Raw genomic sequence first — 24,537 nt, forward strand, 5'->3', positions numbered from 1 at the left:
CCCATATCCCTCTAAACCTTGTATCTGCCTACCAGTTTCTTGTACATATACCTGCCTAACAGTTTCTTAAACATTGCAATACTCCCTGCCTCAACTGCCTCATCTTGCAGCTTGTTCCATACACCCACCAACCTTTGGGTGAAAAAACTACCCCTCAGATTCTGATAAAAGCTTTGCCCCTTGAACCCATGCCCTCTGTTTCTCAATTCCTGTACTCTGGGCACGAGACTCTGTGCATCTCCCCGATCTAATCCTTGTGTGATTTTGTCTGAACAATTTGTTATAACAGGATCGTGTTGCGTTGATAATATCTAACGGATGTGTGTGTGTGAGCGGGCAGCTCAATAGCTTGGAGGCAATCGGCAGTGGTCTACTCGCCAGCATTCTACTGACTTGCCTTTGTGTATTAATAATAAAAAAACAATTAGGTGCGAGGACACTTTCTGCTATTGTATTTTCTTACATCCGTCATTGATTGTAAACTTACACTTCAAATGAATTAAATCTGGAAATGTATTGGATAAATGTTGGCTGATCGACTCAGAGAGTCATACAGTGTGGAAACGGGCATTTCGGCCTAACTTGTCCACACCGCAAGTGATTTTTCTTCAGTTAAGAAGTTGGGATGTAATGTTAAAATTGTACAAGGCATTGGTGAGGCCAATTCTGGAGTATGGTGTACAATTTTGGTCGCCTAATTATAGGAAGGATGTCAACAAAATAGAGAGAGTACAGAGGAGATTTACTAGAATGTTGCCTGGGTTTCAGCAACTAAGTTACAGAGAAAGGTTGAACAAGTTAGGGCTTTATTCTTTGGAGCGCAGAAGGTTAAGGGGGGACTTGATAGTGGTTTTTAAAATGATGAGAGGGATAGACAGAGTTGACGTGGAAAAGCTTTTCCCACTGAGAGTAGGGAAGATTCAAACAAGGGGACATGACTTGAGAATTAAGGGACTGAAGTTTAGAGGTAACATGAGGGGGAACTTCTTTAATCAGAGGGTGGTAGCTGTGTGGAATGAGCTTCCAGTGAAGGTGGTGGAGGCAGGTAAGTTTTTATCATTTAAAAATAAATTGGATAGTTATATGGATGGGAAGGGAATGGAGGGTTATGGTCTGAGCGCAGGTAGATGGGACTAGGGGAGATTATGTGTTCGGCACGGGCTAGAAGGGTCGAGATGGCCTGTTTCCGTGCTGTAATTGTTATATGGTTATGTTAGATGTCTGTCCCACTTGGCGATTTTCTCGGCGTCTGCCGGTGTCATTGACAGACGTTTCAGGGTCGCCAAAAGATTTTGAACATTTCAAAATCCAGCGGCGCCAAAAAAATATTGCGACACTTGAGGAAACGCTGCGTGTCAATACGTCATCACGCGGCAAATTTTTCGGTGACCTGATACGTCAGTCAATGATGCCGGCAGTCGCCGAAAAAAAATTGCCAAGTCGGACAGGCCCTTAACTGCATCAAACTGTATAAAATCATGAGAGGAATAGATCGGGTAGAATCTCTTGCCCATTGTAGGGGAATCGAGGATCAATAGATAATAGGTGCAGGAGTAGGCCATTCGGCCCTTCGAGTCAGCACCACCATTCAATGTGATCATGGCTGATCATCCCCAATCAGTACCCCGTTCCTGCCTTCTCCCCATATCCCCTGACTCCGCTATCTAGCTCTCTCTTTGAAACTATCCAGAGAAGTCTGAGGCAGAGAATTCCACAGACTCACAACTCTCCGTGAGAAAAAGTGTTTCCTCGGGCCAGAGGACATAGGTTTAAGTTGAAGGGTGAAAGATTTAATAGGAACCTGAGGGGTAACATTTTCACACAAGGGGTAGTGGGTGGCTGGAACGAGCTGCCAGAGGAGGTAGTTGAGGCTGGGAATATCCCAACGTTTAAGAAACAGTTAGACAGGTACATAGATGGGACGGGGTTGGAGGGATATGGGCCAAACGCAGGCAGGTGGGACTAGTGTTGCTGGGAAATGTTGGTCGGTATGGGAAAGTTGGGCCGAAGGGCCTGTTTCCACGCTGTATCACTCTATGACTCCACACTAACCTTTCATATGTCGCATTGTGTCTTTCGGAAATGTGCACTCTAAATCTCGGCATGTTACACAGCGTGGAAACAAACTGCCTATTTATGTGTAAGAAGGAATTGCAGATGCTGGTTTACACCGAGGATAGACAAAGTGCTGGAGTAACTCAGCGGGTCAGGTGCCATCTGTGGAGAGAAGGAATGGGTGACGTTTCGGGTCAAGGCCGTTCTTCAGTCTGCGAGTCAGTGGGGAGGGAAACTAGAGGTGCGAAAAATTTCAGAACAAATCAGAGCCGGCAACAAGAAGGGCCTCGACCTGAAATGTCACCGATTCCTTTTCTCCAGAGATGCTGCCTGACCCGCTGAGACACTCCACCATTTTGTCTCTATCTCATGCTTTTCCATATAGTCGAACAGTCTTCCAGCGTGGAAACAGGCCCTTCGGCCCAACTTGCCCATACTGGCCAACCTTCCCCATCTACACTAGTCCCACCTGCCCACATTCAGTCCAAACCTGTCCCATCCAAGTAGCTGTCTAAAGTATTCTTAAACGTTGGCGATACTCCCTGCCTCAACCACCTCCTCTGGCAACTCTAACCCATTGACTGAAGCGCAAGATATTCTTACCACTTGCAGATCTTGAAGCAGGCTCTGCAGAAATGTCTGAGGAAGGTCTCGAACCGAAATGTCACCGATTCCTTTTCTCCAGAGATGCAGCCTGACCCGCTGAGTTACTCCAGCACTTTCAGTCCATCTTCTCCACAAATAATTGATTCTTTCATCGGATATTTTTGCTTCCCACCTCCACACTCTTGGTAAATCGATCCCCGATTCCCTCCCGAAAGTTTTGTCCCAGAAAACGCACACCTCCAGATTCAGGGACAGTTTCTTCCCAGCTGTTATCAGGCAACTGAATCATCCCGCCACAACCAGTGAGCGGTGCTGAACTACTATCTACCTCATTATAGATGACCTTCGGACTATCCTTGATCGGACTTTGCTGGCTTTACCTTGCACTGAATGTTATTCCCTCATAATGTATCTGTACACTGTGAATGGCTCGATAGGAATCATTATTAAGATTAATGCTATGCTATTATTAAGAAAGCACATCAGCGCCTCTAATTCCAGAGAAGATTACGGAGAGTCGGTTTGTCAAGGAGGACTCTCTCTAACTTCTACAGGTGCACAGTAGAGAGCATGCTGACCGGTTGCATCGTGGCTTGGTTCGGCAACTTGAGCGCGCTGGAGAGGAAAAGACTACAAAAAGTAGTAAACACTGCCCAGTCCATCATCGGCTCTGACCTCCCTTCCATCGAGGGGATCTATCGAAGTCGCTGCCTCAAAAAGGCTGGCAGCATCATCAAAGACCCACACCATCCTGGCCACACACTCATCTCCCCGCTACCTTCAGGTAGAAGGTACAGGAGCCTGAAGACTGCAACGACGAGGTTCAGGAATAGCTACTTCCCCACAGCCATCAGGCTATTAAACTTGGCTCAGACAAAACTCTGAACATTAATAGCCCATTATCTGTTATTTGCACTTTATCAGTTTATTTATTCCTGTGTGTATATATTTATACAATGGTATATGGACACACTGATCTGTTCTGTAGTCATGCCTACTATATTCTGTTCTGCTGAAGCAAAGCAAGAATTTCATTGTCCTATCTGGGACATGACAATAAATTCTTGAATCTTGAATCTTGAATGTATTTTCTTTCTGCTGGCTGGATAGCACGCAACAAAAGCTTTTCCCTGTACCTCGATAGACGTGACAATAAACTGAATTGAAACTGAAACTGAAAAACATCCCACGCTTCCAATATACTTTCCAAAAAACCTTTGCAACGTTTTTTTTAGCTTCAGCTTTTATACTTACATCAGAACAAAATGTACCATTCAGAACAATACTTTTTTAAAAACCACTTTGAAGGTCACAAAACAGATCTGACAAATGACTAATATTATGTATAGGAAGGAACTGCAGATGCTGGTTTCAACTGAAGATAAAACAAAAAGCTGGAGTAACTCAGCAGGACGGGCAGCATCTCTGGAGAGAACGAATGGGTGATCCGGGTCGAGACCCTTCTTCAGACTGGAAGGTCCGAAGACACGTCTTGACCAGAAACGTCACCATTCCTTCTCTACAGGGATGGGTTTTTTCCAGCTTTTTGTGTCGAAATGACTAATATTAATTGAATCAGGAAAGATGATTAAAATCTGAATGAACGAGGTCCCAATACTATAAAAGAGAATGTTCAGTGTTGTAGTGGATGCTTTATACTTTGTGGTCAGGACTCGAGGGCCTGAGCTATCGGGAGAGGTTGAGCAGGCTGGGTCTCTATTCCCAGGAGGATGAGGGATGATTGTAAAGAGTCATAGAGTGATATAGTGTAGAAACAGGCCCCTCGTCCCAACTTACCACACCAGCCAACATGTCCCAGCCACACTAGTCCCACCTGCCTGTGTTTGGTCCATATCCCACCAAACCTGTCCTATCCATGTACCAGTCGAACCGTCTCTTAAAAGTTGGGATAGTCCCAGCCTCGACTATCTCCTCTGGCAGCTCGTTCCATAAACCCACCACCCTTTGTGTGAAAAAGTCACCCCTCAGATTCCTATCTTTTCCCTTTCACCTTGAACCTATGTCCTCTGGTCCTCGATTCCCCTACTCTGGGCAAGAGACTCTGTGCATCTAAAAGCAGTGGAAAATTAGCATCGTGGTGGAAAAAAATAATAAGAGGAATAGATGAATTTGATTTTGAATTTGAATTCCTTTATTGAATTCCTTTATAGGGTGAATGCAGTCTTTTACCCAGAGTAGGGTAATCAAGGACCAGAGGACATAGGTTCAAGGTGAAGGGGAAAAGATTTAATAGGAATCTGAAGGGTAACATTTTTACACAAAGGGGGGTGGGTGTATGGAATGAGCTGCCAGAGGAGATTGTTGAGGCAGGTACTATCGCAACGTTTAAAAGGTACATGGATAGGATAGGTTTGGAGGGTTAGGTGCATGGACAGGTATGTGGATAGGATAGGGCCAGTATGGCCGGTATGGGCAAGTTGGGCCGAAGGGCCTGTTTCTATGCTGTATCACTCCATGACTCCACCTGAACACTTCACTAAGGACATGCACTGGAATGCTCAAAGCCCAATAGTGTTTTGTTGAGTTTATTCTGTGTTCAAGCCAGAATAATCAGAAGCTAGTGAGATGCAAATTTAACAAAGCACAGCATCTTACACAGCAACTTGCCAACTTCCCCTGTATCAGTTTGCCAGACATTGCCACAATGAAAAAAAAAGTGAAAGTTGCCCCTACGAGAATTGTACATTAAAATACACTTGGAATGTAGAAGGAAGGAATAGCAGATGCTGGTTTACAATATAAAGGAGCTGGAGTATCTCAGCGGGTCAGGTACAACATGCAGATTCTTGATGGGGAGAAGGCAGGAGAATGGGGTTAGGACGGAGAGATAGATCAGCCATGATTGAATGGCGGAGTAGACCTGATGGGCCGAATGGCCTCATTCCACTACTATTCCTGGGATGGCAGGACTTTCATATGAGGAAAGACTGGATAGACTCGGCTTGTACACGCTAGAATTCAGAAGATTGAGGGGGGATCTTATAGAAACTTACAAAATTCTTAAGGGGTTGGACAGGCAGGATGCAGGAAGATTATTCCTGATGTTGGGGAAGTCCGGAACTAGGGGTCACAGTTTAAGGATAAGAGGGAAGTCTTTTAGGACCGAGATGAGAAAATCATTTTTTACACAGAGAGTGGTGAATCTGTGGAATTCTCTGCCACAGAAGGTAGTTGAGGCCAGTTCATTGGCTATATTTAAGAGGGAGTTAGATGTGGCCCTTGTGGCTAAAGGGATCAGGGGGTATGGAGAGAAGGCAGGGATGGGATACTGAGTTGGATGATCAGCCATGATCATATTGAATGGCGGAGCAGGCTCGAAGGGCCGAATGGCCTACTCCTGCACCTATTTTCTATGTTTCTATGTTTCTATTCCTTATGACCTTATAACATCTCTGGAGAACATGGATAGGTGGGATTTTGGGACCCTTCTTCAGACCAACTGTAGGGAACGGGGAAAGGGGTGGGGAAATAAATTTTACGTGGATAGGACAGGTTTGGAGGGATATGGACCCAACCCAGGTAGGTGGGACTGGTGTAGCTGGGACATTGTTGGCCAGTGTGGGCAAGTTGGGCCGAAGGGCATGTTTCCACGCTGTATCACTCTATGACGTACAATCGAGCCATTTACAGTGCACAGATACATGTTAAAGGGAATAGCATTTGGTGCAAGTTAAAGCCTGCAAAGTCCAATTCAATCAGGAGTTAACAGTTGTGTTATTGTTAATAGACACAAAATGCTGGAGTAACTCAGCGGGAAAGGCAGCATCTCTGGAGAGAAGGAATGGGTGACATTTCAGGTCGAGACCCTTCTTCAGACTATTATTATTATTATTATTATTATTATTGTAAAAGCCCTGTCCCACGGTATGAGTTCATTCCAAGAGCTCTCCTGAGTTTGACCTGATTAGAACTCTGAGATTTGCGGTAATGGCCGCTCGCCGGTACTCTGGGCTCATCATGTTAAAAATCTTTGCGAGTCTTCCTGAGCTTACCTGCCATTAGCGAGTCTTCCTGAGTCCGTGCCGTTAGCTCTAAAATGTCCCCGAGCTCCGACATACCCGCTACGTTCATTCTCCGTGCTTACCACGAGTTTGATTTTTTTTAAAACTCGGCAGAGCTCTTGGAATGAACTCGTGCCGTGGGACACGGCTATTAAACACGTGTCAAAATAGAGCAATGAAATTCTTAATTGAACTCTTCTACAGTGAGTGTCATAGTTACAAACTCTTTATCGTTAAAAATCACAAAAGATGAGGCGTTAAAAATACGTGTTGTTATTCACTTCAGGTTTGTGAAATGTTTCTGCGCTACTTCTGAACAAATTTTCTTCCCCACAATGAGGCATAAGGGTCTTGTAAACAAAGGGCCCTTCATCAATTGAATTAACATGAGTGGTGCATTAAATTTTCACTGCCTTAGTCCCTCAGCGGTTGTTTTCACAAGTAAAACACATAATTGAAATGTGGGATGAAATGGCAGCCCAATAAAACCAGAGAGAACTAAATTCCGGAAATGTGCAGGAACTAACTGCGGATGCTGGTTTACACCAAAGATCGACCCAAAATGCTGCAGTCACTCAGCGGGTCGGGCAGCATCTCTGGAGAGAAGGAATGGGTGACGTTTTAGGTCGAGACTAGGGTTGCCAACTTTCTCACTCCCAAATAAGGGACAAAAGGTCAAAATACGGGACAAATTCCCGACGGCAATTCGTTGACCGACTCGGCCGTGTCTGGGTGAATGATGAGTTGGGCCCGGGTGATGGACTGCACACAAAGCCCAGCCGGCGGGCCAGCTGAGGAGTTTTGGCCCGGGCCGCGCGATGTCGCTCGCAAAGTCCAGCGCCCCGTCCAACTCATGAACTGATGATCGGCCATGAGAAGGAGGGGTGGTGGTGTCGGCGGTAAGCGAAGGTCCGAAGGTCGGACAGCTGGCCGGGCTGCCGACCGACGGGGCCACGGGCGAGGCGCTGCTGCTGCTGCTGCTGCACTCCACGGGCTGCACTACGTCGGGACGGGTGAGGCGGGGCCGGACGCGGCGCTCCGACCCGACAGTCCCCTCGACCCGAGTAGTAGCAGTCAAATACGGGACAAGGGCGGTCCCGTACGGGACAAACCAATTTAGCCCAATATACGGGATGTCCCAGCTAATACGGGACTAGTCGAGACCCGAGAGTCAGGGGAGAGAGAAAATAGAGATATTAATAGGTTTAGACCAAATCGGAGCCGGCAACAGGAACGGTCTCGACCTGAAATGTCACCTATTCCTATTCTCCAGAAATGCTGCCTGACCTGCTGAGTTACTCCACCATTTTGTATCTATCTCCTACCTTTTTGAAAAGTTATAGAGTCTTACAGCGAGGAAAGAGGCCCTTCGGCCCAACTTGCCCACACCGACCTACATATCCCATCTACACCAGTCCCGCCTGCCTGCGTTTGACCCATATCCCTCTAAATCTGTCCTATCCATGTACACAATAATAATTTATTATTATTATTATTACCTGTCTAAATGTTTCTTAAAAGTTGCGATACTATGACGTTCATAATCTTTACTTACAGCTATAGGGTGGCTAAATATGGTTGAACTATAGTCTTTGTTAAATAATTCAGGCAGATATGACTAACAGCACCACATCCTTGCATAAGAATGTCTACCAGTACACTGTGCAGGATAATTGGTTGTCAAACCTATAAATAGTAATGCAATCTCTTTCAATTTTACTATTTAACCTCGGGGTCAACTGATCACTTCATCATGATATATCTTGTCTATTCTTTTATTTTACTCTTTGCTGGTGATGTTTTCCACTATATTACTAATCCATGAACCATGTCCCCTGAGAGTTACTAGAAGCAGCAAGAATAAATCCAATCAGAAGTGCATTCGATAGATTTATTTAGTTCGGCTTAGTTTAGAGATGCAGCGTGGAACCATGCCCTTCGGCCCACCGAGTCTGCACCGACCCAGCGGTCCCCGCACATTGACACTATCCTGCACACACTTGGGGCAATGTACAATTATACCTGTGTGTCTTTGGAGTGTGTGTGGATACCGAAGATCTCGGAGAAAACCCACGCAGGACGTGCAAACTCCGTTCAGACAGCACCCGTATGTCGGGATCGAACCCGGGTCTCTGGCGCTGTGAGGCAGCAACGCTACCGCTGCGCCACCGTGCCGCCCTATCTTGACTTTGAGCAAAGGTATAGAACGGGAACTCAAAGTAACGATTGTGTTAAGGGCCTGTCCGACTTGGCGATTTTTTTCGGCGACTGCCGGCATCATTGACTGATGTATCAGGTCACTGAAAAATTGGCGGCGTGATGACGAATTGGCGCGCGGTGTTTGTTCAAGTGTCGCAATATCTTTTTTGTCGCCGCTGGATTTTGAAATGTTCAAAATCTTTTGTTGACACTGATTTGACGTTGGCAGTCGCCAAAAAAAATCGGCAAGTGGGACAGGCCCTTGACTTTTGCACAAGACTTGCTCACTCCTGGAAGAAAAGTGCAGGCACCATTTTATGTCACCTCTGATAACCCCAACAAAATGGCCACCCTTTCATGCACATCTAGAGGGTGATTGAAGTTTGACTTTCTGTAAATTCAAGTTAACGATGCATATTCAGAGCTACTGCTACCATTTAAATCTACGCTCTCAAGTGCACTCGGACAAATAATTCTACACAGCTACTTTTCTCAAGGAAAAACAAAAATGCCTTGGATCACACAATTGTATCACACAAGCGACAGAAGTAATTTACATTTAAATTGATTTTTTTTTTGAATTGAAGTCAAAAAATTCATTCTATTTTAAACACTGAGTAATTGCACAAATCTCCTGATAATCAATTTTACATTTGATGAAAACACAAACAGCCACTGAACAATTCTTGAAGCAATTATTGTTAGGATATTTGAATTTAGCTAGTTTTAACCATATAAGCATATAACAATTACAGCACGGAAACAGGCCATCTCGGCCCTACAAGTCCGTGCCGAACAAATTTTTTTTCCCTTAGTCCCACCTGCCTGCACTCATACCATAACCCTCCATTCCCTTCTCATCCATATGCCTATCCAATTTATTTTTAAATGATACCAATGAACCTGCCTCCACCACTTCCACTGGGAGCTCATTCCACACCGCCACCACTCTCTGAGTAAAGAAGTTCCCCCTCATATTACCCCTAAACTTCTGTCCCTTAATTCTGAAGTCATGTCCTCTTGTTTGAATCTTCCCTATTCTCAAAGGGAAAAGCTTGTCCACATCAACTCTGTCTATCCCTCTCATCATTTTAAAGACCTTTATCAAGTCCCCCCTTAACCTTCTGCGCTCCAGAGAATAAAGACCTAACTTATTCAACCTTTCTCTGTAACTTAGTTGTTGAAACCCAGGCAACATTCTAGTAAATCTCCACTGTACTCTCTCTATTTTGTTGACATCCTTCCTATAATTGGGCGACCAAAATTGTACACCATACTCCAGATTTGGTCTCACCAATGCCTTGTACAATTTTAACATTACATCCCAGCTTCTATACTCAATGCTCTGATTTATAAAGGCTAGCATACCAAAAGCTTTCTTTACCACCCTATCTATATGAGATTCCACCTTCAAGGAACTATGCACGGTTATACCCAGATCCCTCTGTTCAACTGTATTCTTCAATTCCCTACCATTTACCATGTACGTCCTATTTTGATTTGTCCTGCCAAGGTGTAGCACCTCGCATTTATCAGCATTAAACTCCATCTGCCATCTTTCAGCCCATTTTTCCAAATGGCCTAAATCACTCTGTAGACTTTGGAAATCCTCTTCATTATCCACAACACCCCCTATCTTGGTATCATCTGCATACTTACTAATCCAATTTACCACACCTTCATCCAGATCATTGATGTACATGACAAACAACAAAGGACCCAACACAGATCCCTGAGGCACCCTACTAGTCACCTGCCTCCAACCCGATAAACAGCCATCCACCATTACCCTCTGGCTTCTCCCATTCAGCCACTGTTGAATCCATCTTGCTATTCCTGCATTTATACCCAACAGTTGAACCTTCTTAACCAACCTTCCATGAGGAACCTTGTCAAAGGCCTTACTAAAGTCCATATAGACAACATCCACTGCTTTACCCTCGTCAATTTCCCTAGTAACCTCTTCAAAAAATTCAAGAAGATTAGTCAAACATGACCTTCCAGGCACAAATCCATGTTGACTGTTCCTAATCAGACCCTGTTTATCTAGATGCTTATATATATTATCTCTAAGTATCTTTTCCATTAATTTGCCCACCACTGAAGTCAAACTAACAGGTCTATAATTGCTAGGTTTACTCTTAGAACCCTTTTTAAAAAATGGAACAACATGCGCAGTACGCCAATCCTCGGGGACTATTCCCGTTTCTAATGACATTTGAAATATTTCTGTCATAGCCCCGGCTATTTCTACACTAACTTCCCTCAATGTCCTAGGGAATATCCTGTCCGGACCTGGAGACTTATCCACTTTTATATTTTTCAAAAGTGTCAGTACTTCTTTTACTTTGAACCTCGTAGTATCCATAGCTACTCTACTAGTTTCCCTCACCTCACATAATTCAATATCCTTCTCCTTGGTGAATACCGAAGAAAAAAATTGTTCAATATCTCCCCCATCTCTTTTGGCTCTGCAGATAGCTGTCCACTCTGTCTCTCCAATGGACCAATTTTATCCCTCGTTATCCTTTTGCTATTAATATAGCTGTAGAAACCCTTTGGATTTACTTTCACCTTACTTGCCAAAGCAACCTCATATCTTCTTTTAGCTTTTCTAATTTCTTTCTTAAGATTCTTTTTACATTCCTTATACTCCTCAAGCACCTCATTTACTTCATGCTGCCTATAATTATTGTAGATCTCCCTCTTTTTCCGAACAAGATGTCCAATTTCCCTTGAAAACCAGGGCTCTTTCCAATTTTTACTGTTTCCTTTCAACCGAACAGGAACATAAAGATTCTGTACTCTTAAAATTTCCCCTTTAAATGTCCTCCATTTCTCTTCTACATCTTTCCCATAAAACAAAATGTCCCAGTTCACTCCTTTTAAATCATCTCGCATCGCATCAAAGTTAGCCTTTCTCCAATCAAAAATCTCAACCCTAGGTCCAGTTCTGACCCTCTCCATAATTATATTGAAACTAATGGTATTGTGATCACTGGACCCGAAGTGCTCCCCAACGCATACCTCCGCCACCTGTCCCGTCTCATTTCCTAACAGGAGGTCCAGCACTGCCCCTCCTCTAGTAGGTACCTCTATGTATTGCTGCAAAAAACTATCCTGCACACATTTTACAAACTACAAACCCATCCAGCCCATTTACAGAATGTGTTTCCCAGTCTATGTGTGGAAAGTTGAAATCTCCCACAATCACTACCTTGTGCTTACTACTAATATCTGCTATCTCCTTACATATTTGCTCTTCCAATTCTCGTTCCCCGTTTGGCGGTCTATAATACACCCCTATAAGTGTTGCTACACCTTTCCCACTTCTCAATTCCACCCAAATAGCCTCCCTAGATGAGCCCTCCAATCTATCCTGCCAAAGCACTGCTGTAATATCTTCCCTGACTAGCAATGCAACACCTCCACCTCTTGCCCCTCCAATTCTATCACACCTGAAGCAACAAAATCCTGGAATATTTAGTTTCCAATCACAGCCCTCCTGCAACCACGTTTCACTGATCATAGTTGCATAGTTTTGCATCATGTCACGCTGAAGTGCAAGAAGTGGAAATGTCATTTTGAATCTGAAACAGTCAATGTGGACCACCAGGGGGCGCCGACAATGGCGGCCTCGCCAACGGTCTGTCTGTCTTTTCTTTCTGTTTTGATATTTTAAGTATGTGTTTCTTGGTTTGTTTTGTGTGGGGGGGGGGGGGTTTGAGGGAAACTTTTTTCATTCTCTTACCTCGACGGAGATGCGATTTCTTTTCGCATCGTATCTCTGTCCCCCACCGCGGCCTAACATCGTGGAGCGGCGCGGCCTTTCCTGAGGACGTTTCAACCGTGGGCGGGACGCGGCGCGGACTTACCGTCCTGGGGCTGCGATCCCCTTGCCTGGGATCGACTGTGGCGAGCTCCAACCGCGCGGGCGGCCCTGTGGACTTTAACATCGTGGGGCCCAGTTTAAACTTCGCCGTCTCTGGCTAGAGAGCGACTCGGGGCTCCAACCCGCGGTGAGTTTCAACCGTCCCAGCGAGGGTGTCCCATCACCCCGACGCGAGGGCCTTGGATTGCCGGCTGCTGGAGCTTTGATAGCCCCAACCCTAATGGTTCGACAGCCCCGATCGCGGAGAAGAAAGAGGGAGAGATTGGACTTTATTGCCTTCCATCACCGTGGGGAGTGTGGTGGATGTTTATGTTACATTTATTTTATGTGGTTGTGTGTCTGACTGCTCTTCACTTGGTGTGGCTGTACGGTAACTCTAATTTCACTGTACCTTATGCTACATGTGACAGTAAAGTCAAGTCAAGTCACGTTTATTTGTCACATACACATACGAGATGTGCAGTGAAATGAAAGTGGCAAACCCAACTTGACTCTCTTCAATATAATTCAATCCTGTCAAACCTAAACAGAATTCTCTTTGAATGACTCTATCAAGTTCTTTGGCCCCCATGGCAGAAGCGTCCACGTCGTGGGGCTGGAGACTGGAAGTATCCCGAGCTAACTCTGCTACCCCCACCATCATCTGTTCAATGCAACAAGTGATGGCTCCCACTGATTGCCGCCGGAAGCTTGCGCCCTTATCAGGACGGACGATGACAGCGAGGTCAACATTTGTAACAAGATGGACACGAAAAGAAGAAGGATATGTTCTTTCACAAAACATTTACTAATTTAACAGTACATTTGGCAGGGGATTATTATCCTGTGCTCTTCAGTCAGAGGGTGTGAATCTGTTAGATTCATTGCCACAGGCTTCGGTGAAGGGCTGTTTTTCAGATGTTGGGCCTTGTGCTGCAGGGATCAGTGCTGGGCCCACTCGTGTGTGGCATCTACCCGAAAAATTTAGAAAAGCATGCAGTTTGTATAGTCATTAGATTTGCAGATAGAACAGCATCTCATATTTCGCTTGGGCAACTTAGTCCAGTGGATTGACTTTTGATTTCTCTAACCTCAAGTAACCCCGGCATTCCCTCTCTCTCTATCGCCTCCCCCACCCAAGCCGCACCAGCTTCTCGTTTTCACCCAACAAACAGTTAACAACGGCCTGTTTCCTTTCTCATCGCTACTTTTATTGCATATCTTTCACTCATAGAAACTTAGAAAATAGTTGCAGGAGGAGGCCATTCGGCCCTTCAAGCCAGCACTGCCATTCATTGTGATCATGGCTGATCGTCCTCAAATCAATAACCCGTGCCTGCCTTCTCCCTATAACCCTTCACGAGTTACCGCGTTTTCCGAGTATCTGCCGTTAGAATTACGAGCCGCTACGGGACATCTACGAGCTCCGACGTAGCCGTTACGTACATTCTATGTACTTACCACAAGTTTGATTTTTTTTTAAAAAATTCGGGAGAGCTCTTGAATTACCTCGTACAGTGGGACAGGCCCTTGACCCTTGGACTATCCTTGATCGGACTTTGCTGGCTTTACCTTGCACCAAACGTCATTCCCTTCTGATGTACCTGTACACTGTAAATGGCTCGATTGTAATCATGGATTGTCTTTCCACTGACTGGTTAGCACGTAACAAAAAAGCTTTTCACTGTTCCCCGGTACACGTGACAATCAAACCAAACTATACTAAACTAAACTAATGAGTCAGAATATTTAAGAAAGAACTGCAGATGTTGGAAAAATCGAAGGTAGCCAAAAGTAATTCTTTTTTAAAAGGTAGCAAAAAAAAAATGTCTACCTAGTGAGTCAGAATGAGGTGGTCAGTGGAGATACTTACCCTGCCTGAAGGAAGCCCACAAGCATCTAACGCCGTCTCCACCCGCTTCCGATCGGCAGAAAACAAACGGAAGATGCTGCACACAAAGAAGACGATTCGATCAACACAAGATACGTGATACTTAAACTCAACACGCTAATGAACCAAGTCTTGTGGGCGGCACGTTGGCGCAGAGCTAGCGTTGCTGCCTCACAGCGTCAGAGACCTGGGTTGCATCCTGACTGCGAGCGCTGTCTGTACGGAGTTTGTACGTTCTCCCCGTGACCCGCGTGGCTTTTCCCCAAGATCGTCGGATTCCTCCCACACTCCAAAGACGTGCGGGATTGTAGGTCAATTGGCTTCGGTAAATTGTCCCTAGTGTGTGAAGGATGGTATTAGTATACGGGGGTCGCTGGTCGGCACGGACTCGGTGGGCCGAAGGGCCTATTTCCACACTGTATCTCCAAAGTCTATACAGAATTTTTGAAAAGGACAACCTCCTTACATCTAAATAGTTCACGGTAAATGTACGGTTCGATTGAATCTAATCCCATCTATTTAATCCTACAAAGGGAGGATTTTGCTTAAATATTCCAAGTTTACTGAGGATTTCAAAGCAAAGCAGACATTTTCAAAAGATCATCTTTCTATAGGTCATTAGACACCGCAGCAAATTTTTGTTGATCGATTACACAGGCACCTCGCGTTTTACAAGTGTTAGATTGATGCATTGTTTGCATAAAGCGCTCGTTCATTTAATATCAAAGCTTGATTTAACCGCTGGTACTTTGTGTCTGTCCTGCTCAAGTTTCCATTTGGCAGCATAGTCGAGCATATTTACTTTAGTTTAGTTTAGAGATGCAGCGTGGAAACAGGCCCTTCGGCCCACCGAGTCCGCACCGACCAGTGATCCCCGCACACTAACACTGTCCTACACACACTAGGGACAATTTACAAATTTACCAAAGCCAATTAGCCTACAAACCTGTACGTCTTTGGAGTGCAATGTGCTTAGCATGTTTAATTTAAGCGTTTTTGAGTTAAGTGCTGCTTTTCGGGAGGTTGTCCTTTTCAAAAATTCTGTATAGACTTTGGAGATACCACACCTGGAGTATTGCGTACAGTTTTGGTCTCCAAATCTGAGGAAGGACATTATTGCCATAGAGGGAGTGCAGAGACGGTTCACCAGACTGATTCCTGGGATGTCAGGACTGTCTTATGAAGAAAGACTGGGATAGACTTGGTTTATACTCTCTAGAATTTAGGAGATTGAGAGGGGATCTTATAGAAACTTACAAAATTCTTAAGGGGTTGGACAGGCTAGATGCAGGAAGATTGTTCCCGATGTTAGGGAAGTCTAGGACAAGGGGTCACAGCTTAAGGATAAGGGGGAAATCCTTTAAAACCGAGATGAGAAGAACGTTTTTCACACAGAGTGGTGAATCTCTGGAACTCTCTGCCACGGAGGGTAGTTGAGGCCAGTTCATTGGCTATATTTAAGAGGGAGTTAGATGTGGCCCTTGTGGCCAAGGGGATCAGAGGGTATGGAGAAAAGGCAGGTACGGGATACTGAGTTGGATGATCATATTAAATGGCGGTGCAGGCTCGAAGGGCCGAATGGCCTACTCCTGCACCTAATTTCTATGTTTCTATGTTTCTATGTGCATTTGGAACAACAGGAATCAGAAGGGAATGAGCTGCCAGAGGAGGTCGTTGAGGCAGGGACTATCGCAATGTTTAAGTAAAATCTAAACTGGTAGAAATAGAAACATAGAAAATAGGTGCAGGAGTAGGCAGCACCGCCATTCAATATGTTCATGGTTGATCATCCAAATTCAGTACCCCATTCCTGCTTTCTCTCCATAACCCTGGATTTTGTTAGCCCACAGAGCTATATCTAACTCTGCCTTCTGTGGCAGAGAATTCCACAGATTCACAACTCTCTGGGTGAAGAGGTTTTTCCTCATCTCGGTCCCAAATGGCCTACCCCTTATTCTTAAACTGTGACCCCCTGGTTCTGGACTCCCCCAACATTGGGAACATTTTTCCTGCATCTAGCCTGTCCAATCCCTTAAGAATTTTATATTTTTCTTTAAATCCCCTCCTATCCTTCTAAATTCCAGTGAATACAAGGCCAATCGACTTATTCTTTAATCTTTAGGTTTACAAGGTTAATTCCCGGGATGGCGGGACTTTCATTTGCGGAGAGAATAGAGCAGCTGGGCTTGTACACTCTAGAATTTAGAAGGATGAGAGGGTATCTCATTGAAACATATAAGATTGTTAAGGGTTTCGACAAGCTAGAGGCAGGAAACATGTTCCCAATGTTGGGGGAGTCCAGAACCAGGGGCCAGTTTCAAGAATAAGAGGTAAGCCATTTAGAATAGAGATGAGGAAACATTTTTTCTTACAGAGAGTGGTGAGTCTGTGGAATTCTCTGCCTCAGAGGGCGGTGGAGGCCGGTTCTCTGGATACTTTCAAGAGAGCTAGATAGGGCTCTTAAACATAGCGGAGTCAGGGGATATGGGGAGAAGGCATTTAGTGTCTACTTTAATTCCCTTTCCCATTCCCAATCTGATCTTTCTGTCCTGGACCTCCTCCATTGTCAGAGTGAGGCATAGCGCAAATTGGAGGAACAGCACCTCATATTTCGCTTGGGTATGGACGTTGACTTCTCTCATTTCAAGTAACTGCTGCATTCCCTCTCTCCACGACCCTCTCCCCCATCCTAGTCATCCCACCATTTCCACTGTTCGCATCCTTCTATCCCTGTCATCTTTGCTAGCCAACAATGGGCCATGATGGACTCCACCCTTCCCAAAATCATCTACCCACATTGACCATCGATCACCCCGTACACTCGTCGTGTCCCGTACACGAGGAGCAATTTACAGAGGGCCAATTAACCTACAAACCTGCGCTTCTTTGGAGTGTGGGAGGAAACCAGAGCACCCAGATCAAACCCACGTGGTCACCATAGACAATAGGTGCAGGAGTAGGCCATTCGGCCCTTCAAGCCAGCACTGCCATTCAATGTGATCACGGTTGATCATCCCCTATCAGTACCCAGTTCCTGCCTTGCTAGTTAGTCCTTGCTGTCTCCTCCCCTTCCTCAATCCCCCCAGCACCCCCAGTCTTCGGGCTCAATCCTTTTTCCACGGTTTTCCCCCCGCCCACCCCTATCAGTACAGTCTGAAGAAGGGTTTCGGCCCGAAACGTTGCCTATTTCCCGCTGCTGCACCCGCTATCTTTCTCCAGCCACCTTTGATTCTCCAGCATCTGCAGTTCTTCTTAAACCCAGTTCCTGCCTTCTCCCCATATCCCCTGACTCCGCTATCTTTAAGAGCCCTATCTAGCTCGCTCTTGAAAGTATCCAGAGAAACGGCGTCCACCGCCTTCCGAGGCAGAGAATTCCACAGACTCACAACTCTCTGTGTGAGAAAGTGTTTCCTCATCTCCGTTCTAAATGGCTTACCCCTTATTCTTATTGGGGAGAATGTACAAACTCCATACGGACAGCACCCGTGGTCCGGATCGTACCCGGGTCTCGGGCGCTGCGAGGCAGCAACTCTACCGCTGCGCTACCGTGCTCAAGGTTATGTGGATTCACTTACTTTTTGACAGGAATCCGGCCATCTTGGTTGGTTTGAAGTTTCAGCTTGGTGTACCTACAAAGTACATGGACATCCGTCAAAAACATCAATATATTTGACACTCACCTGGATATCCGATCACAGAGTCGAACAGCGGGGAAACAAATCCTGCAGCGTGTCAGGCGACATCTCTGGAGAAAAGGGATGGGTGACGTTTCGGGTCAGGACCCTTCCTCAGACCCTCTTTCATTCATATCTTTGTTTCAGTTCAGTTTAGTTTATTGTCACGTGTACCGAGGTACAGTGAAAAGCTTTCGTTGCGTGCTAACCAGTCAGCGGAAAGACATCTTTCTGCATCCCTCCCCCACCCAAGTCACACCAACTTTACTTTCTCACTTCACTACAGCTAACAATGGCCAGTTTCCGTTATCATTGTTATTTTTTTTGCATATCTTTCATTCATCTGTTCTATATCTCTCTACATCACCGTCTATATATCTCTCATTTCCCCTCTCCCCTTATGTCCCCTGTCACACTTAGGAAACCTGAACGGAAACCACTGGAGACTTTGTGCCCCACCCAAGGTTTCCGTGAGGTTCCCGGAGGTTTTTGTCAGTCTCCCTACCTGCTTCAACTACCTGCAACCTCCGGCAACCACCTGCAACCTCCAGGAACTGCACGGAAACCTTGGGCGGGGCGCAAAGTCTCCAGAGGTTTCCGTTCAGGTTTCCTAAGTGGGACAGGGACATAATAACTTTCAGTCTGAAGAAGGGTCTCGACCCGAAACGTCACCCATTCCCTCTCTCCAGAGATGCTGCCTGTCCCGCTGAGTTACTCCAGTATTTTGTGTCGATCAGCAGAAAGGCAAACATATGATTACTATCAAGCCATTCACAGTGCACAGATACATGATAAAGAATATAATGTTTGAAGTAAGAAATGTTGCTGTAGGAGTAGAGATTTAAGAGTGTGGAGCGATTGTAGACCTGCTTCTGTGACCAGCACACAAATAGTCGCCTGTGTTGGATTATTGAACAGCATCTTATATTTCGCTTGGCCAGCTTTCAACCCAGCGGTATGACTATTGATTTCTCTAACTTCAAGTAACCCTTGCATCCCCCCCTCTCTCTCCATCCCTCCCCCACCCAAGTCGAACCAGCTTCAAAGTGGTCTTGTTGAGTCCCATTTTCACCCAGCCCACAGCTAACAATGGCCTGTTTCCTTTATCATTGTTATTTTTTTTGCATATCTTTAATTCATTTGTTCTATATCTCTCTATATCACTGTCTATATCTCTCGTTTCCCCTCTCCCCTGACTCACAGTCTGAAGAAGGATCTCGACCCAAAATACCTTTTTAAACATGCTCTTAAAGATAGCAGAGTCAGGGGATATGGCAAGAAGGCAGGAACGGGGTACTGATTGGGGATGATCAGCCATGATCACATTGAATGGCGGTGCTGGCTCGAAGGGCCGACTGGCCAACTCCTGCACCTATTGTCTATTGTCTATTATCACCCATTCCTTCTCTCCGGAGATGCTGCCTTACTAAAGCTGAGTTACACCAGATTTTTGTGTCTATCTTCGGTGTAAACCAGCATCTGCTGTTCCTTCCTGCACATTCAGACTCTAATGATTTAACTTACTTCTGGCTGATTCCAAACAGGATCTGCTGCCATGTCCCAACCCCAACCAAGATACATTCATCTATCAACCCTCTCCTCCCCGATCCACCCAATTGAACATTGAGACAAAGGCTGTAGTAGCACTGTAGTGGCCACATGAGGGCACTGCCTCTCCTAACACCGCATCACCCGCCCATTCTTTAGTTTAGTTTAGAGATACAGCGCGGAAACAGGCCCTTCGGCCCACCGAGTCCGTACCGACCAGCGATCCCCGCACACTAACATTATCCTACACACACGAGGGACAATTTGCATCGGTACCAATCCAATTAACCCGCAAACATGCACGTCTTTGGAGTGTGGGAGGACACCGAATATCTCGGGGGAAACCCACGCAAGTCACGGGGAGAACGGACAAACTCCGCACAGACAGCACCCGTGGTCAGGATCGAACCTGGGGCTCTGCCGCTGTGAGGCAGCAACTCTACCGCTGCGCCACCATGCCGTCCGTCCTTGGCTTCAACTTGGTTTTGGGACTGAACCAAAATGGGCTCAACTTTTCTCAAACCAAACCGATTTTGGGATGATCAGCCATGATCATATTGAATAAGGGGTCGGCCATTTAGGACTGAGATGAGGAGAAACCTTTTCACCCAGAGAGTTGTGCATCTGTGGAATTCTCTGCCACAGAAGGCAGTGGAGGCCAATTCACCGGATGTTTTCAAGAGAGAGTTAGAGAGAGCTCTTAGGGCTAACGGAATCAAGGGGTATGGGGGAAAAAGCAGGAACGGGGTACTGATTGTGGATGATCAGCCATGATCATATTGAATGGCGGTGCTGGCTGAATGGGGCTGAATGGCCTACTCCTGCAGCTATTTTCTATGTTTCTAAAAGCTTTTCACTGCACGGGACAATAAACTAAACTAAACTGAACTGCATTCATTTTATTTGAGCATACATCTTTATCATTCACTTAGATAATACAACTGTGTGCTGTTCTATTACGCCAACCTGATTTATTTTTACATCAAGTTTTAAAATAACTATCTTCCTACATCTTTGAACAAACTACACAGCAAGAATTCAGAGACATCTTTAATATTAAAGAAAATTACTTGAGTTTATTCAATATCTGGTTTGGAGAATTCATTAATATTTAAATTTCTCCAGGAACATCACTTTAATGTCAGGAACATTATCCATGGGCAGAGGCAGTCATTTAGATATCTGGTGTATATATATAGGGCAGGATTAGATATTACGTTTATTTAACTTTTAATTCTCCTGCATTAAAAGCAGTGAAGAAGGCGAATGGTATGTTAGCATTCATAGCAAAAGGATTTGAGTATAGGAGCAGGGAGGTTCTACTGCAGTTGTACAGGGTCTTGGTGAGACCACACCTGGAGTATTGCGTACGGTTTTGGTCTCCTAATCTGAGGAAAGACATTCTTGCCATAGAGAAGGTTCACCAGACTGACATCCTGGGATGTCAGGATTTTCATATGAAGAAAGACTGGATAGACTCGGCTTGTACTCGCTAGAATTTAGAAGATTGAGGGGGGGATCTTATAGAAACTTACAAAATTCTTAAGGGGTTGCACAGGCTAGATGCAGGAAGATTGTTCCCGATGTTGGGGAAGTCCGGGACAAGGGGTCACAGTTTAAGGATAAGGGGGAAATCTTTTAGGACCGAGATGAGGAAAACTTTTTTCACACAGAGAGTGTTGAATCTCTTGAATTCACTCCTGCAGAAGGTAGTTGAGGCCAGTTCATTGGCTATATTTAAGATGGAGTTAGATGAGGCCCTTATGGCTAAAGGGATCAGGGGGTATGGAGAGAAGGCAGGTACAGGATACTGAGTTGGATGATCAGCCATGATCATATTGAATGGCGGTGCAGGCTCGAAGGGCCGAATGGCCTCTACTCCTGCACCTATTTTCTATGTTTCTATGAATGACATCAAATAACTCGTGAACAAATAAAGAAAACTGGCGGTCATGGTGGCGCAGCGGTAGAGTTGCCGCCTTACAGTGAATGCAGCACAGGAGACCCGGGATCGATCCCGACTTCGGGTGCTGTCTGTACGGAGTTTGCACGTTCTCCCCGTGACCTGCATGGGTTTTCTCCGAGATCTTCGGTTTCCTCCCACACTCCAAATAAGTACAGGTTTATAGGTCAATTGGCTTGGTGTAAATGTAAAAATTGTCCCCAGTGTGTGTGTGGGATGGTGTTAATGTGCGGGGATCGCTGGTCGGCGCAGACCCGGTGGGCCGAAGGGCCTGTTTCCGTGCTGTATCTCTCAACTAAACTAATCTAAATAATACTGACCAGAATTTCACAGACTAAATACACTGCTACTCAATGTATTTTTGTGACATGATACAGATGGCCAATTAACCTCCAAACCTGTTTAAGAAGGAACTGCAGATGCTGGAAAATCGAAGGTACACAAAAATGCTGGAGAAACTCTTAAGAAGGAACTGCAGATGCTGGAAAAGGGTTTGAAGAAGGGTTTCGGCCCGAAACGTTGCCTATTTCCTTCGCTCCACAGATGCTGCTGCACCCGCTGAGTTTCTCCAGCATTTTTGTGAACCTCCAAACCTGCTAGTCTTTGGTATGCGGGAGGAAACCGGAGCACCCGAAGGAAACCCACGTGGTCACAGGGAGAACGTGCATACTCCACACAGATAGCACCCGAGGTCGGGATCGAACCCGGGTCTCTGGCGCTGTGAGGTAGTGGCTCTACCAGCTGCACCACTGTGCCGCAGTGTGTAAAGTTGGGCTAACATAGGTTAATACTGTTGGGTGGGCTGAGGAGGTGGTAATCCCACTGCTAACCTTTCTTCCCAGCCTGCTGCAGCAAGCAAGAATGTCATGTGTCCCAGATAGGACAATGAAAATAAAACACTCTTGACTCGTGACACTTGGTCCATACTATCACCAACTAAAGAGGGTTCCTGACCTACTATCTACCTCATTGGTGACCCTGGGACTATATTTAATCAGACTTTACTGGACTTTATCTTGCACTAAACGTTATTCCCTTTATCCTGTGTCTATACACTGTGGACGGCTCTGATTGTGACCATCGAAAAATGCTGGAGTAACTCAGTGGGACTGGCAGCATCTCTGGAGAGAAGGAATGGGCGACATTTTGGGTCGAGACCCTTCTTGCGACTGAGAGTCAGGGGAGAGGGAATAGGTAAAGGTAAAGTGTGAAAAAGGAGAGATCAAAGGGGACAAAGTTCAAGGAAAATGTACAATAGATCATTGTAATCGTATCTAGTCTTTCTGCTGACTGGATAGCAGGCAACAAAAGCTTTTCACCGTACCACGGGATGTGGGTTAGATCCCGACTACGGGTGCTATCTATACTGAGTTTGTGTTCAGTTTTCGAGTTCGATCACGACTAAGGGGTGCTGTCTGTACGGAGTTTGTACGTTCTCCCCGTGACCTGCGTGGGTTTTCTCCGAGATCTTCTGTTTCCTCCCACATTCCAAAGACGTACAGGTTAGTAGGTTAATTGGCTGGGTAGATGGGAAAATTGACTCTCGTGTGTGTAGAATAGTGTCAGTGTGCGGGGATCGCTGGTCGGCGCGGACCCGGTGGGCTGAAGGGCCTGTTTCCGCGCTGTAACTTAACTAAAATAAACTAAACGTGACAATAAACTAAACTAAATTTAAAAAAGTACTGCTGCAGTATTGGTTGACTGAAAGCAAGTCAAGTCAAGTTTATTGGTCACATACGCATACGAGATGTGCAGTGAAATGAAAAGCTGACAGCTGGAGTCAGGAATAGAAATCAGCTGTTTCAACATTGTTTCGCAGGTGACCTTGGCCTGGGATGAGCGTACGAGACGGACATCATGGAACATACCGACAATTAGTTTAGTTAGTTAGTTTAGGGATCCTGAGCGGAAACAGATCTTTCAGCCCACCGAGTCCGAACTGGCCAGCATATTAGCACTATCCTACACACACTGGGGACAGTTTACACTTTGGTCTCCAAATCTGAGGAAGGACATTATTGCCATAGAGGGAGTGCAGAGACGGTTCACCAGACTGATTCCTGGGATGTCAGGACTGTCTTATGAAGAAAGACTGGATAGACTTGGTTTATACTCTCTAGAACTTAGGAGATTGAGAGGGGATCTTACAGAAACTTACAAAATTCTTAAGGGGTTGGACAGGCTAGATGCAGGAAGATTGCTCCCGATGTTGGGGAAGTCCAGGACAAGGGGTCACAGCTTAAGGATAAGGGGGAAATCCTTTAAAACCGAGATGAGAAGAACTTTTTTCACACAGAGTGGTGAATCTCTGGAACTCAGAGGGTAGTCGAGGCCAGTTCATTGGCTATATTTAAGAGGGAGTTAGATGTGGCCCTTGTGGCTAAGGGGATCAGGGGGTATGGAGAGAAGGCGGGTACGGGATACTGAGTTGGATGATCAGCCATGATCATATTGAATGGCGGTGCAGGCTCGAAGGGCCGAATGGCATACTCCTGCACCTAATTTCTATGTTTCTATGTTTTACCTATACCAAGTATACAAATTAACCTAAAAACCTGTACGTCTTTGGAGTGTGGGAGGAAACCGAAGATCTCGGAGAAAACCCATGTGGTCATGGGGATAACATGCAAACTCCGTACAGACAGCACCCGTAGTAAGGATCGAACCTGCGTCTCTGGCGCTGCAAGCGCTGTAGGGCAGCAACTCTA

At 45.6% G+C, this 24,537-nt stretch overlaps 1 protein-coding gene across 1 annotated transcript in view; it reads right to left on the reverse strand.

The window, feature by feature from the left end:
- The window catches only part of LOC129699288 (1-phosphatidylinositol 4,5-bisphosphate phosphodiesterase beta-1), a 660,784-nt gene that overhangs the window by 248,411 nt on the left and 387,836 nt on the right, over positions 1-24,537 (reverse strand). The window contains 2 exon segments of the mRNA XM_055638950.1: positions 14,627-14,702; positions 18,220-18,273. Coding sequence (XP_055494925.1) covers positions 14,627-14,702; positions 18,220-18,273 — 130 coding nt within the window.

Source organism: Leucoraja erinacea, chromosome 8 (genome assembly GCF_028641065.1).
Source record: "Leucoraja erinacea ecotype New England chromosome 8, Leri_hhj_1, whole genome shotgun sequence".
Taxonomy (NCBI): Eukaryota; Metazoa; Chordata; class Chondrichthyes; order Rajiformes; family Rajidae; genus Leucoraja; species Leucoraja erinaceus.